The sequence below is a fragment of the Artemia franciscana genome, chromosome 8 (genome assembly GCF_032884065.1).
Source record: "Artemia franciscana chromosome 8, ASM3288406v1, whole genome shotgun sequence".
NCBI classification, from domain to species: Eukaryota; Metazoa; Arthropoda; class Branchiopoda; order Anostraca; family Artemiidae; genus Artemia; species Artemia franciscana.
In genome coordinates, this window is record NC_088870.1 from 15,489,652 (window position 1) to 15,504,565 (window position 14,914).

General features: G+C 36.4%; 1 protein-coding gene across 1 annotated transcript in view; it reads left to right on the plus strand.

The window, feature by feature from the left end:
* Window positions 1-2,568: 2,568 nt before the first annotated feature.
* Window positions 2,569-14,914, plus strand: part of LOC136030037 (neprilysin-4-like) — a 64,013-nt gene continuing 51,667 nt past the window's right edge. The window contains exons 1-2 of the mRNA XM_065708654.1: window positions 2,569-2,629; window positions 13,637-13,764. Coding sequence (XP_065564726.1) covers window positions 2,592-2,629; window positions 13,637-13,764 — 166 coding nt within the window. The 5' untranslated portion in view covers window positions 2,569-2,591. The remainder of the gene's footprint in view (window positions 2,630-13,636; window positions 13,765-14,914) is intronic.

A 14,914-nucleotide genomic window follows, 5' to 3' on the forward strand; every position in this document is an offset into this window, starting at 1 on the left:
GCTAAAAAACTAAAAAAACTAAAAAAACTAAAAAAAGGTAAAAAAATAAAAAAAATAAAAAATAAAAAAAAACTAAAAAAAAGGAAAAAACTGAAAAATAAGCTAAAATAAAGGTAAAAACCAATAAAAAACTAAAAAAAAAAAAGGAAAAAACTAATAAATGACGACACTCAAAGAGAAAGCGACCAGGACAAAAGGAATGTTCGATTAGCAATCAACAAAGCACCGGGACACAGGGAGTATAAATGACGACCAGGACATAAGTAAAAAAAAAAAAACTATCTATATATATAAAAATAAGTTGTCTGTGGATCTGTGGATCGTGGATCAGGTGACGTCACCTGAAAAAACTGGATCAGGTGACGTCAAAACTGAAAAAACTAAAAAAAGGCAAAAACTACAAAAAAAACTAAAAACTAATAAAAAAAATAAAAAAGCTAAAAAACTAAAAAAACTAAAAAAAGGCAAAAACTACAAAAAAAACTAAAAACTAATAAAAAAGCTAAAAAACTAAAAAAACTAAAAAAAAGGCAAAAACTACAAAAAAACTAAAAACTAATAAAAAAAATAAAAAAGCTAAAAAACTAAAAAAACTAAAAAAAGGTAAAAAACTAAAAAATAAATAACGACCGGGACACAGGGACACAACTACAACGGGGACACCGGGGGAAACAGGGGGATATAAATGACGACCGGGACAAAAAAACTAAAAAGAAATAAAAACTAAAAACTAATAAAAAAAACTAAAAAATCTAAAAATCTAAATAAGCTAAAAAAGAAAAAAAAGGAAAAAAATAAAGGAGAAAAACAAAACTAAAAAACGAATGTATATACAGACCGGGACACCGGGATACAAATGATGACCGGGACCCGGGACACAGGGAATATAAATGACGACCGGGACACAGGGACACAACTACAACGGGGACACCGGGGGAAACAGGGGGATAACCTGACAATCTATTTATATGCAAAGACAATGGGACAGCAAAGAATGTTGTATATTCGCAAGTTTATATAACATAGGGACACAACTACAATGGCGCGTAACTATTATGGCGCGTAACGACTTACGCGCGCGGGGGGGCTTGGGGGGGGCGCGAAGCGCCCCCACCAACTAGGTGTTGGGGTGGCGCGAAGCGCCACCCCAACAGCTAGTATAAATATATATATATATATATATCGATCACTTTGAAAGGCTGACTAAACAGATTCTCATAAGTGTTACATGATCGAAATCAGTCCCATTTAAACAGAAGGGTCTTGAAACAGAGATTAATCTTTGATGTTTTCTTTAAGTGAATAAAAGCCACATATCGTGGTCGAGGGAGAATTCTACCTATTACTGATTGGATTGATATGAGTTTTTTTCAGGTAATCGTTGTTAGATACTATTACTACTAGCAACTCACTGAGATACCAAGCCATCAGGGGCCAAGAAAGCTGCACACACCCCTCCCCCATCCTAATCTGTTTGAAGTCTCCGTCTTTGCACCCTCCCAAAAAGTCTTCTTTGAATCCTTTTTTGCAGCCATTTTCCACTCCTATTGGGGACAATCTGCATTTTGTCTCGCCCTAGAGGATCGGCCAACAAGGGTGATCTTTGGCAATATGTCATCCTTCGTCAGCAGAACCTGTCCTAGCCATCTAAACCTTTCTCTCATTTTAGCCATAGAAAGCGAGATAGAACAATATTTTCGTACATCTTACTATTTTAAATAGCTAAAATTTGTAAACTAGCCTTTCTCAAAAAAATACTTGGTGGAACAAATTCAGACAGTCCTTTTGGGACAAACCAAACTTCATTCCGATTCAAGTTCAACAGTTTTTGGCTCAAGGACAAGCAAAAATACTTCCGTATACCGAAGAACTGCTGGAATTTTTTTTGTAACTTACCATACTGACGTGAATCCGGGATTTTTTTTGGGGGGGGGGGTAGCTATCCCCTCATGATTTATAACACCTTTTGAACAAAGTGTTTCGGCCTGGAAGTCCACACGTCACGACCTGAGACCAAAACTATCCTATTCTGGATCCGCGATCATTTAAAGGCGTCTTTAGTGGAAGAGGAGGAAAAATTCATTAAATGGCTGTAGTGGCGTCAGTTCAGGATATATAGGTGGAGCAGTCTCCCCTTGATTTCGGAAAACATCTTTTGAAAAGTATTTTCAATTGAATGTTTTTACTGAAAAATTCTTTTTCTTGTAAAAATTTACAAAAAACGAAATTTGCCGCAAACGATAAATTTTGTCCAGCCTTATATTTTAAAAAGTACCTCTTCCCTCCTCTAATTTTTGTGAGATGCCGCTCTTGCCCCTGAAATGTCAATTGGCAACATTGTATTTTTGATGGACATTTCTTCCTCAAACAAACGCAAACAAGCTTCCTGTCGGATGAACAGATTCTTTAATATGTCTTTCATTGGTTTTAGCGGATATTCAATTAACTTATTGGGCGAATTTCATTGTTAAAATATTAGGGCTCAATTAAAAATGTGTTCCTCAATAAATTGCTGGCAGGTTCTAGTAAACAGTGGAATCAAAAACGATGTAGAAATCCTATTGTCTCGTCAGTTCACATTTGTTTGGTAAATGGTGAACAATATGAGACGAAGAACAACGGAGGAATAGTAAGAATCATTTTTTTTAATTATTTCCGTGTGATCCTGTGGGGGTTCCAAGGAAAATGAGGATTAAACCATGTCACTCCTACATAAAGATCTGTCAAAAATTACGCTTCAGGGCTTCTGTGTGCTGGATTAGGATGGAGAAAGGAAATTAAAATACTGTCATTGCCTATATTATTAGAAAAGACTTATTTTTAAGCTATTCTTATTTTCTTCCGTCGGAGAAGGCCAAAAGTGGAACATTAAGTTTAAAACCCAGGGGACTTAAACAAATAGCAAGGACTTGTCTTAAGATTATTTTATCTACTTCAGTAAGGGAGTATAAAAAAAAGTTAAGAATTTAGGAATGCAGCTAAAGTCGTGTAATGCCTTGTAAACAAAGTTTATGTTTTAAAACTGACGGTCAATATGCAGCGAAGGTTAATGGAGGAAAAGCTAGAAATGGATACCCGGAGATGGCTTAAAGGGTGACAAAATGTCACCTTAGAAGAGAAATATAGGGAATATATCTAGGGAATAGAACCTTGCAAGAATAGTATGAGCTTTTAGGATCATGTCTAGAACCGTTCTCAAGCGATTTTTTTTCCGGAAGACAATTATCCCCTTGAGAAAACAGTAAAAGATTTGAACGGTACGGCTTTTCTCTCCGTCCATTCTGCATATAGTTGCAAAATTTTTCATATGTTACAGAACTGCAAAAACAAAATTGTTAAGTATTTTGTGGGAACATTTTTTTAGGTGTAAAGTAAGAACAAATCGTTAAATCAATATTATTACTGACAGGGAGACCAGTGATCTTTGTTCAGAAGGCCCTAGGTCCGTTTTGATTCTCTGATCATACAAAGATTCCAATTAACAAAGGTTAAACCTACCCATCGTTTTACCAGAAAATTGTCAGGAGATCAAAAAAGGAATCACGGGCTTGATTTGGTTCTCGTGTCAAACAGGTTGAAAACCTGTTCAATAGAAGCTGCAACACGTCTACATTTACACTGAAAGCTGATGGGGAGAGGGCTGGGGAGCTCATTGTTCTGCTTTGTCTCTAATCATACAGATCGAAATTCTGTGTATGTATTCGCTTCAAATAAGTCGCAACTTTCTTCTGAAATACTGGTGGTAAGGGAACAGTAAGTGATGGAGTGGCCAAGCATGCACTTTATGGCTTCTATAATGCAGACCAAAATTTGTGCACCATTTGCATTTGCACTATTTGTACCATGTGCACCAAGGTGCCATTGGCCTTTGTTTTTATGAAAAACTGGGGGTCTTATTGGAGGGTCCAAAGGTCCACGTTGGCTCTTAATTTACACCAATTGGAGATCCTTCCAACCTCCTAGTTAGAAAAAAAGAAGCGCAAAACGCCTGCCTTTCAGTAGGGATAGTTAGCTTGGAGTGAGTTGAGAAATTTTGAAAGGGTTGCTTTCTTTTGGACCAATGTCCCACTTTATGTTTCTAACCATACGGATTAAAAATTCTTACATAATTTCACATCAACAAGGTACAGCAATAGTTCAAACATCAGATAATAACAAGAGCTAAGAGCTCATATGGCACTTTTGACGAAGCCAGAAGAGCTAAGAGCCAAGAGCTCATATGGTATGAGCTCTAACAAAATTCTAAGAATAAATAGATTGATTTACAAGAAAAATCAGAGGCTCAATGCTGGTCGGGATTTAAAATAATAACTCTGAGTCACGATGTCCTTCTAAATATCAAAACTCATTAAGATCCGATCACCCATTCGTAAGTTATAAATACCTCATTTTTTCTAATTTTTCCTCTCCCTTTATCCCCCAGATGGTCGAATCTGGGAAAACGACTTTATCAAGTCAATTTGCGGAGCTCCCTGACACGCCTACCAATTTTCATCGTCCTAGCACGTCAGAAGCACCAAACTCGCCAAAGCAATGAGCCCCTCCCCCCAACTCCCCCAAAGAGAGCGAATCCAGTAGAGTTACTTCAATCACGTATCTACGACATTTGCTTAATCTATCCACCAAGCTTCATCCCGATTCCTCCACTCTAAGCGTTTTCCAAGATTTCCGATTTCCCCCCTCCAACTCCCCCCAATGTCAACAGATCTGGTCGGGATTTGAAATAAGAGCTCTGAGACATGAATTCCTTCTAAATACGAAATTTCATTAAGATCCGGTCATCCGTTCTTAACTTAAAAATACCTCAATTTTTCTAATTTTCCAAATTAACACCCCCCAGCTCCTCCAAAGAGAACGGATCCGTTCCAATTATGTCAATCACGTATCTAGAACTTGTGCTTATTCTTCCCATCAAGTTTCATCCCGATCTCTCCACTCTAAGCGTTTTCCAAGATTTCTGTTTCCCAACTCGAACCCCCTATGTCCCCAGATCCAATTAGAGTCGAAAATGGAGCATCTGGGACATAAGATCCTTCTATATATCAAGTTTCATTAAGATCCGAACACCTATTCGTAAGATAAAAAATACCCCAATTTTCACGTTTTCCAAGAATTCTGGTTTCCCCCTCCAAATCCCCCCAATGTCATAGGATCAGGTCGGAATTTAAAATAAGAGCTTTAAAGCACAAGATCCTTCTAAATATCAAATTTCATTAAGATCTGATCACCCGTTCGTAACTTATAAACACCTCATTTTTGGGAATTACCCCGCCCCCAACTCCACCAAAGAGAGCGGTTATGTCAGTCACGTATCTTAGACTTGTTTTTATTCTTCCCATCCAGTTTCATCCTGATCTCTCCGCTTTAAGTATTTTCTAAGATTTCCGGTCCCCCCCAACTGCCCCCCTCCAATGACGCTGGATCCAGTTGAGATTTAAAATAAGAGATTGATTTACGAGGTCCTTCTATATATGAAGTTTCATGAAGATCCGATCACTCCTTCGTAAGTTAAAAATACGTCATTTTTTCTAATTTTTCAGAATTAATCGCCCACCCAATTCCCCCAAATAGAGCGGATCTGTTCCAATTATGTCAATCACGTATCTAAGACTTCTGCTTATTTTCCCACCAAGTTTCATCCCGATCCCTCCACTCTAAGCGTTTTCCATGATATTAGACCCCCCAAACTCCCCCCAATGTTAAATTTAAAATAAAAGCTTTGAGACACGATATCCTTCTAATTATAAAATTTCATTGAGATCCGATCACCTGTTCGTAAGTTAAAAATACCTTATTTTTTCTAATTTTTCAGAATTAACACTCCCCCCCGAACTATACCAAAGAGAGCTGATCCGTTCCGTTTATGTCAATCATGTATCTAGGACGTGCGCTTATTTTTCACACCAAGTTTCATCTCGATCCCTCCACTCCAAGTGTTTTCCAAGATTTTAGGTTTCCGCCTCCCAACTCTCCCCCTCCCAATAGCACTAGATCCGGTCGGGATTTAAAATAAGAGCTCTGAGACATTATATCCTTCCAAACATCAAATTTCATTAAGATCTGATGAACTGTTCGTAAGTTAAAAATACTTCATTTTTTCTATTTTTTTCCGAATTAACCCCCCCCCCACTCTCCCCTAGATGGTTAAATCGGGAAAACGATTATTTCTAATTTAATCTGGTCTAGTCCCTGATACGCCTGCCAAATTTCATCGTCCTAGCTTTCCTGGAAGTGCCTAAAGTAGCAAAACCGGGACCGACTGACAGACAGACGGACAGACCGACAGAATTTGCGATTGCTATATGTCACTTGGTTAATACCAAGTGCCATAAAAACTCCGGGGTTGACACAAACCCCCAGAGCCCGGGGGCGAGTTTTTTAAGCTATGCCCGAGGGGTGCATAGGGTTTTTGTGTAAGGAGATGTTGTATAAACTTCACAAGTGGATCATTTGATTGGAAATTGAAAGTTCTAGTTACTTTTTTATGAGTCAATAGGGATGGGAGGGCATCTACCACTCCTTACACAAACTCTCTCTTTTCCCCAAACGCATGTGATCAAAATTTTGAGATATTTAGTTTGTTTGAAATAGTCCAACGGTCAAATAACAAGAGCTTTGGGGTCAACATATCCCCCCCAGACCATGAGGGAAAGGTTGTATTCCGCCCTGTGGGCATATAAAGTTTTATCAAAAAAGTGGTCTTGTAAACTTCGGAGGGGCTCTAATGATTAGAAATTGAAGGTTTTGTTCTCTTTTTAAGAGCCAAAATTGATCCGATATGCAAATAGCCAACCCCCTACCAAATACAAGGCCATAAGGCTCCAATTTGATTTCCACAGAGGCACTTCATGTGAAAGGGATGGTCATGTAAACTTTGGAAGGGCTCGTTCAGTTCGGAACCGGAAGCTATAGCAATCTTTTTAGGAGTAAATAATGATAAAAGGGCAAAGAGCCCCCATGCAATTTTCCCCCAAATATACAAGATGAAAAGCTAGTCTTAGTTTAAGGATTAGATAACAAAACCCCAGGGTGGACACCCCCCCCCAAGGCCAAGGAACAGGCGTTGTTAGTTATGCCCTGGGAGCATATATGGTTTTTAGGAAAGGGCTGCTAGTATAAACTTCAGAAGGGGCTCATTTGATTGGAAATTGAAAGTTCTAGTTCACTTTTGAGAGTCAGACGAGAACAGAGACAGGCAGTAGCCGCCGCAAGTAGTCGCAGTGACCGTAGGTGTAGTAGTAGAAGTAAAACCCATCCAATAAAAATTTTAAGATAGCCATGTTATTGAAAATAGTTCAAACATCAGATAACAACAACTCCAGGGTCAGTGCGACACCGCAGACCCCAGTTGTGTTTTAAGTTATGCCCCGGGAACATATTATGTTTTCATGTAAGGAGTGGTCGTATAAAGTTGATCAAAGGGTACCTACTCCCCCCACCCCCTACACCCTTTTTTCCTTAAATTCATCCGATGAATCCGAGATAGCCATTTTCTTTGAAATAGTCCAATGATCAATTAACAAAAACTGGGGGGTCAGCATACCCCCCCCCCAAGAGTGCGGGGAATTAAGGGTTGCAACTTGTGTCCTTTGAATGTATAGGTTCTTTTCGAAGAGGTGGTCTTATAAACTTCGGAGAGGACTCAAATGATCAAAGATTCAAAGTTCTAGTTCCCTTTTTAAGAGTCAAAAGTGATCCAATGGTAACTAGCCCCCCCCCCCCACCAACCCTGTTTTCCCAAAATGCGTCTGATAGAATTATTTATATAGCCATTTTGTTCATAATTGACCAAAAATCATATTAAAAAAACTCCAGGAATAACACCCCCCCCCCAAACCCAGAGGCAAGTGTTGTAAGTTATGTCCCCGGGGTATATAAGGTTTTTATGGAAGGGATGGTAATATAAACTTCAGAGGGGGCTCATTCAATTGTAAATCGGAATTTCTAGTGCCCTTTTAAGAGTCAAAAGTGATCGGAGAGCAACTAGCCCACCTCCCCCAAGGCCCATTTTCCCCAAATGCATCCAATCAAGATTTTGAGATAGCTATTTTGTTCAAAATGGTTTAAAGATAAAATAAAGAACAACTTAGGGATTGACTAAGACTCCCCAGAGCCTGTGGGCAAGCGTTGTAAGTTATGGACCGGGAGCATATAAGCTTTTCATGTAAGGGGTGGTCATATAAACTTCAGAGGTGGCTCATTTGATTGTAAATTGAAAGTTACCTTTTTAAGAGTCAAAAGTAAACGGAGGGCATGTATATTCTCCCCCCCCCCTCACACATACCCTCTTTTCACCAAAAGCATTGAATCAGAATTTAAGATGGATATTTTTTGAAATAGTCCAACAATCAGATAACAAAGCTTCGGCGTCAATATACCCCCCCCCAGAGCCCAAGGGAAGGATTGTAAATTATGCCTGGAGGTATATAAGGTTTTTTGGAAGAGGTAATCTTAGGATGGGACTCAAATGACTAAAAATTTAAAGTTCTAGTTCCCTTTTTAAGAGGCAAAAGTAATCTGACGGTAACTAGCCTCCCCCCTCCCAACCGTCTTTTCTTCAAATGCGTCTAATCAAATTTTATGATTTCCATTTTGTCCAAAATAAACCGAAGATCATATAATAAAAACTTCTGGGTTTGCAAAGTCCCCAGAACCGGGGGGCATATAAGGTTTTCACGGAAGAAATGATCGTATAACTTTGTCGGGGGTTCATTCTATTGGAAATTGAAATTTATAGTTCCCTTTTTAAGAGTCAAAACGGACCGGAGGGCAACTAGTCTTCTTGCTCTTTTTAAGTCCAGCCGATGGAATTTTGAGACAGCCACTTTACTAAAATTAAGTCAAAAGTTCGGATAACAAAAACTCAAGAGTCAACACAACCCCCCAGAGTCCTGGGACAAGTGTTGTATGTTACGTCTAGGGGGAATATAAGGTTCTTTTGAGAGAGTTTTTAAAAAATTCCAAATATCAGATAAACCAAACCCCCACCCCCACTCAAAAAACTTATGAACGATATTTTATTCCAAAACTTAAGTGAGCTGACCCCTGGCCTTCTTTGCATATCCCGAACCCCTCCACCTCCCAAAAAATCTTGTTATTGTCGTTTTATTTCAAAAATTATGGCAGCTCTTCCTTGTCCTCTATGGGCGATCCTGCCCCCGCAAACAACAACTTATTAGCAATATTATATTTCAAAAATTATGGGAACTCAACCCTGGTCCTCCATGGCCCTATAACCCTCGCTCCCCCCAAAAAAACATAAATCATTGAAGATAAATCATGGGAACTGACCGCTGGTCCTCCCTCCATGGCCGAACCCTCCCCTAACGAGAGAAAACAACTTATTAGCGGATATTGTTTTCCAAAAATCACGAGAGCTGATTCCTTTCCTTCTCCCCATGCCCCCAACCAAAAAATACTTATTAACAATATTCTATTACACAAATCTTGGTAATTTAGTTTAATTGTATTATCTCTTTCTAAAACTGTTCAAGAGACCTACATTCTTCACTAGAAATAAGAGTATGGCTACTGTCCGTTTTCCTAACGGTAAAGACAGAAGACCTACTGCGAATTTTGTATTTTACTAAAACTAATTATATTGCAAATATTTTCTTTTGTACTTATTACACCATTGAAAATAAAATGAAAATTGCAATGAAACCAGACCAGGATTTACCAATAGACCCACTAGGTTCTGCGGCTTTTACTATTCCCCAAGTTTTAGGGTTTCCCCCAAAATCTTACAAAAACGCTTGGACCTAGAAGAGTCGAAGCTTTAAATTCTGCCTTGAGTGAAACAAAATCTTGAGCTGGCAAGCTTTCAGCAATTGGTATCATTACACATCAAATATTCAGTTTAATTTTATTAGTTCTTGCCGAAACTGTTAATTTGTGTTGGAATATAAATTATTTGAAATATGGAATTTTGAAAAACTTGAAATATTGCCAATCAAAAACGAACGGAAAGTAATTAAAAAAGTTTCCGAAAAAAAAAACTTATCTAAAGAAAATTAAAGACCATATTAAACTTCAGATCAGAAGAAATAGAAATCTACAATAATTCAAGCTCAAAACGACCAGGTATTACTATTAAAGAATAAATGGAATCCAAAACGAAAAGATCTTAAATGAATTAAATAAAAAGCTAGTTTTTTTTTAACTGAATGTCAGGAGCCGAGTTTTTTTTAACTGAATGAAAGGGGCTGCTCCCTTCTCAACGCCCCGCTCTTTACGCTAAAGTTTGACTCTTTCTCTTAATTCTACTTTATTAAACAGTAAAACACTTTAGTGTAAAGAGCGGGGCATTGAGAAGGGAACAGCCCCTTTCATACACGGAGTAATTTCTGTTCGCTTTAAGTTTTAATGTGGCTCCTTACTTTCAGTTTATAAAAACTAGTTTTTTTATTTAATTTCTGAACGTTTTTGAATTAATGCTTGATTTTATGTTGATGCTTGATGCTTGAATTAATGTTTGATTTTGGCTCTCCGCACATAAATTATTAAAATGAAATTTGCATATTAATTCTTTTTTGGCTAAATGGCTTTCTCTTACTTTTGATCAGACGATCTTGAGAAAAAAGGGGTGGTGGAGGAGGCCTAGTTGCCCTCCAATTTTTGGGTTACTTGAAAAGGCAACTAGAACCTTTAATTTTTAACGAACGTTTTTGTTAGAAAAAATATATGTAACTTAAGAATTAACTTGCGTAACGAACTTTTATATACTTATATTTTTGTTATGTATATAAGGGGGTTTGTCCCCTCGTCAATGCCTCACTCTTTACAGCTTAAATTTTGTCCCAACTCTATAAGAAAGACCCCTGAATCAGAAAGGCAGTAAAATAAATAGTTGAAATTACTAAAAATACTTTAGCGTAAAGAGCGAGGTATTTAGGAGGAGATGAAACCCTCATATGCGTAATAATTTCTGTTCGTTTTAAGTTTTAATGCTGCTCCTTACTTTTAGTTGAAAAAACTTTTTCATATTTATTTTTTCATTGTTTTTTTATAATAATGCTAGGAAATCCTGCGCCCCCTTCATTGAATTTCTCTTCCCCCATGACATATTCCTCCAAAGAAAGATCCTCCCACATAGCCCCCTCCCCTCAATCCCCCAACCCAAAACAATCCCCCTGAAAAACGTGTGTACATTTCCCAATAACCATTATTGTATATAAACACTGGTCAAAGTTTGTAACTTGCAGCCCCTCCCCTGGGGACTGTGGGGAAGTAAATCATCCCAAAGACATATTCATTATGGTTGTTGCCTATGTTGAACAAATGGCTATCTCAAAATTTTGATCCGTTGAATTCAGGAAAAAATGAGCATGGGAGGGGGCCTAGTTGCCCTCTATTTTTTTGGTCATTTAAATATGGCATTAGAACTTTTAACTTCCATTGGAATGAGTCCTCTTGCAACAAATAAACAAATAAACACGCACCCGTGATCTGTCTTCTGGCAAAAATACGAAATTCCACATTTTTGTAGATAGGAGCTTGAAAATGTTACAGTAGGGTTGTCTGATGCGCTGAATCCGTGGGTGTGATCCTTAAGATTCTGCCACTTTTAGGGGGTGTTTCCTCCTATTTTCCAAAAGAAGGCAAATTTTCTCAGGCTCGTAACTTTTGATGAGAAACACTAAATTTGATGAAACTTATATATTTAAAATCAGCATAAAAGCCAATTCTTTTGATGTACCTTTTAGGATCAAAATTTCTTTTTTTAGAGTTCCGTTTACTATTGAGCTGGGTCGCTCTTAACTACAGTTCGTTAACACGAACTGTTTGAAAATCATAGCAAAAAAAAACATACAACTGGTACAATATAAAATAATAAATAAATCTTAAAAAGAGTAAAGCTTAAACTGAACATGCAAATAAGCTTAAATCGAACAAAGATATTTTGCTATTGAAGTATAAATGAAACCCAAAACGAACAGAAATTAAAAAAAAACAGTCATAGTAAACTAATATATAATATATATAAGCACTAATATAAATGACTAAATGAATCTTAAAATGAGTGAAACTTGAATTGGAAATGCAAATCTAGCTTGAAACGAACAAAAATCTACAAACAAGACTTTTGATTTTGCCTCCTTCTCTCACTGTAAAAGTCTAAAACCTATTGCGTCATTGGCGCTTTACTAAAAACAGATTATATTACAAATATTTTCTTTCGAACTTATTGCAACATTGAAAATAAGCATAAAACTTACAGTAAAATTAAATTTTGAGCTGATAAGCCTTCAGCAATTAATATCATTATATGTCAAATATTCAGTTTAATTTTATTAGTTCATTCCAAGACTGTTCAAGACTAAAAAAAGAGCTTCACTACAAACAAGAGTTTGGATACTGCCCTCTTCCCAAACTTTAAAGTCTAAAGCCTAGTACGTCATTGATGCTGCATTGAAAAAAACGAATTATATTACAAATATATTGAAATATATATTAATCATATCAAATACATATTATTATATATCAAATATATATTACAAAATATATTAAATATTCCAGTAATTGCACCCGTGAAAAAAAATATAGTGAAATAAAATCTTGAACTGAATGTTCTTTCAACAATTAGTAGCATTATATATCAAACATTCAGTTTGATTTTACTTATACTTTCCAAGAGTGTTCAAAACACATGTAGTTTTTAGTAAAGTACCAATGATCCAGAAGATTTTGGGCTTTTACAGTTAGAGAAAAAGGCAAAACCCAAACTCCTGTTTGTAGTTTTGGAGTTTTTTTTCGTTTCAAGCTTGGTTTCCATATTCAATTTAAGTTTCACTCGTTTTAAGATTTATCTACTTATTTATATTAGTACCTATTGTAAGTTTGTTTGCTATGATGATTTATTTAATTGCTATCCGGTTTGGGTTTCATTTTTTCTTCAATAGCGAAATCTTTTTGTTCTATTTTAGCTCAATTTTCATATTCAACTTAACGGTTTATTTGGTTTAAGATTTATTTATTCATTTATATTTTTACCTGTTGTAAGTTTTTTTGCTATGATTGTTTATTTAATTTCTGTTCATTTTGGTTTCATTTATTCTTTAATAGTAATTTCTGGTCGTTTCGAGTTTGAATTATTGTAGTTTTCTATTTCTTCTGATCTTAAGTTTAATATGGGCTTTGCTTTTTTCAGAAAACTTTTTTTCAGAAAGTTTTTTTTTTAATTAATGTCGAACAAAGACATATTCAAAACTGTACCAAATACACAAAAAATAAATAAAAAGATAATCCATAAAAGAACAAAACTAAAAGAGCCACACAGCCGCACCAACTGCAAAAAGGGGATTCTTCTTAGGGTCTTTTGGGTTTGGCCAGTGTGAACTTACGACTTATTTAATTCTTTACTACTCTCATTCTGCGACAAACATGATCCGTTATTTTGAATTTTTGATAAAATTAGGTGGTTAATGAAGTAATTCTAAAAAACACTTACTAAAAATAAGACTCTTTGATGATCGAAAACTTTTCATGGATGTTAGCAAAAATTGCGAAAAAAATTTGTAGAAGTCAGAGGCTCCCAGGTCTAAAAGCATCTTAGGTGGTTGCCACTTGTTATTGTCGTATTGACTTTTATGTGTTTATATCATAGCCGATATATCAACTAACCATTTATTTGCAGTACAAGACCTGCGGTTTGCCGAGTAAGCACAGTTACAAGTTTCCTCACATTATTTGGTCTGGTTGCCCTAGCTATTGTTGTGAAAAACAATATTCCATCTCCTGATCAACGGCATCATCCAAGAGACTGTAAGTTGCTATTTATCAACTGATGCTTAGGCTATCACTTTTCCAGTGGTTTCAATGCAATAAGTTTAGGGGTGGATCTGTGTTTCAAAATCTAAGAGCGTGGTAAACTTGTTTGTTTTTTTTTACCAACGAAAATACCAAAACAGACACTCTTAAAACTTTTAGGGAGAACACTCCCTAAAAAGGGTCTTTTTTTAAATCTAGGAGAGCAAGAAGGTATAGAGGGAACACTCCTGCTTTTCCCAATTGTCACCAACTAATATTTGTGTTTTGAAGCAAACATATGGATTTAAAGAAAGGGGTAATTACTCTGAAATACCAACGACATCAAACTGAAAATATCGTTCGCCACCATAGAACAATCCTAGCTTTAATCATACCTATAAATAATGATTTTCTTAGATTTTCTATGATTCTGTCAAAATTAAGAGATTTTAGAATAGTCCTATATTTGCGCCAGTGTTGCCAAGTTGAACTGCACAAATAAAGAAGCGAGAATAACTAGTTAAGTTCGACAGCACTTATTGTCTGTAAAAAAAGATCAAACATCAGCATCCTGTTGCTTCCCAAAGACAACGATTGACTATCATGATCTTTTTTTGTTCTGTAAACATTTTTTATTCCACCTGACAATCTGACAAAAGCTTGATAGACACATTTTTCATAAAATGTCCAAGTTTCACCAACGTTTATCTGAATGTTGGCTTCTTGATTGTAAAAATATAAAGCAGAATTGTCAATATTTATATTTTAGCTATCAATGGCTCTAAAATGTGAAAAAGAAAAAACTTGAATGACATTACTTCCTCTCAATTTTGGATTGATTTATAGCGCTTGACACCCAATGAAACATCAACAAAATCTCAAAGGAACTATGTTTACATTAATCAAAATTGAGGCATATCATTGATGATATGTTTACTTTTTCTTATAGCCCCGGAGGATCTTCAGAAACAATTTTATGGGAAAGAGATACAGATCGGTCATCCAAAATCAAAGCAAGCCTTGAGCAACTTCCATTTGCAGCATACGCAATTAAAGTCAATAAACTGTTGATTTCTATTTATCCCACTAAAATCATTAGACTTGCTGCCACTATGCCACACCCAGAATGGGATTTGAAGTTTGAACCCCTAAAGACTTGCTGCCA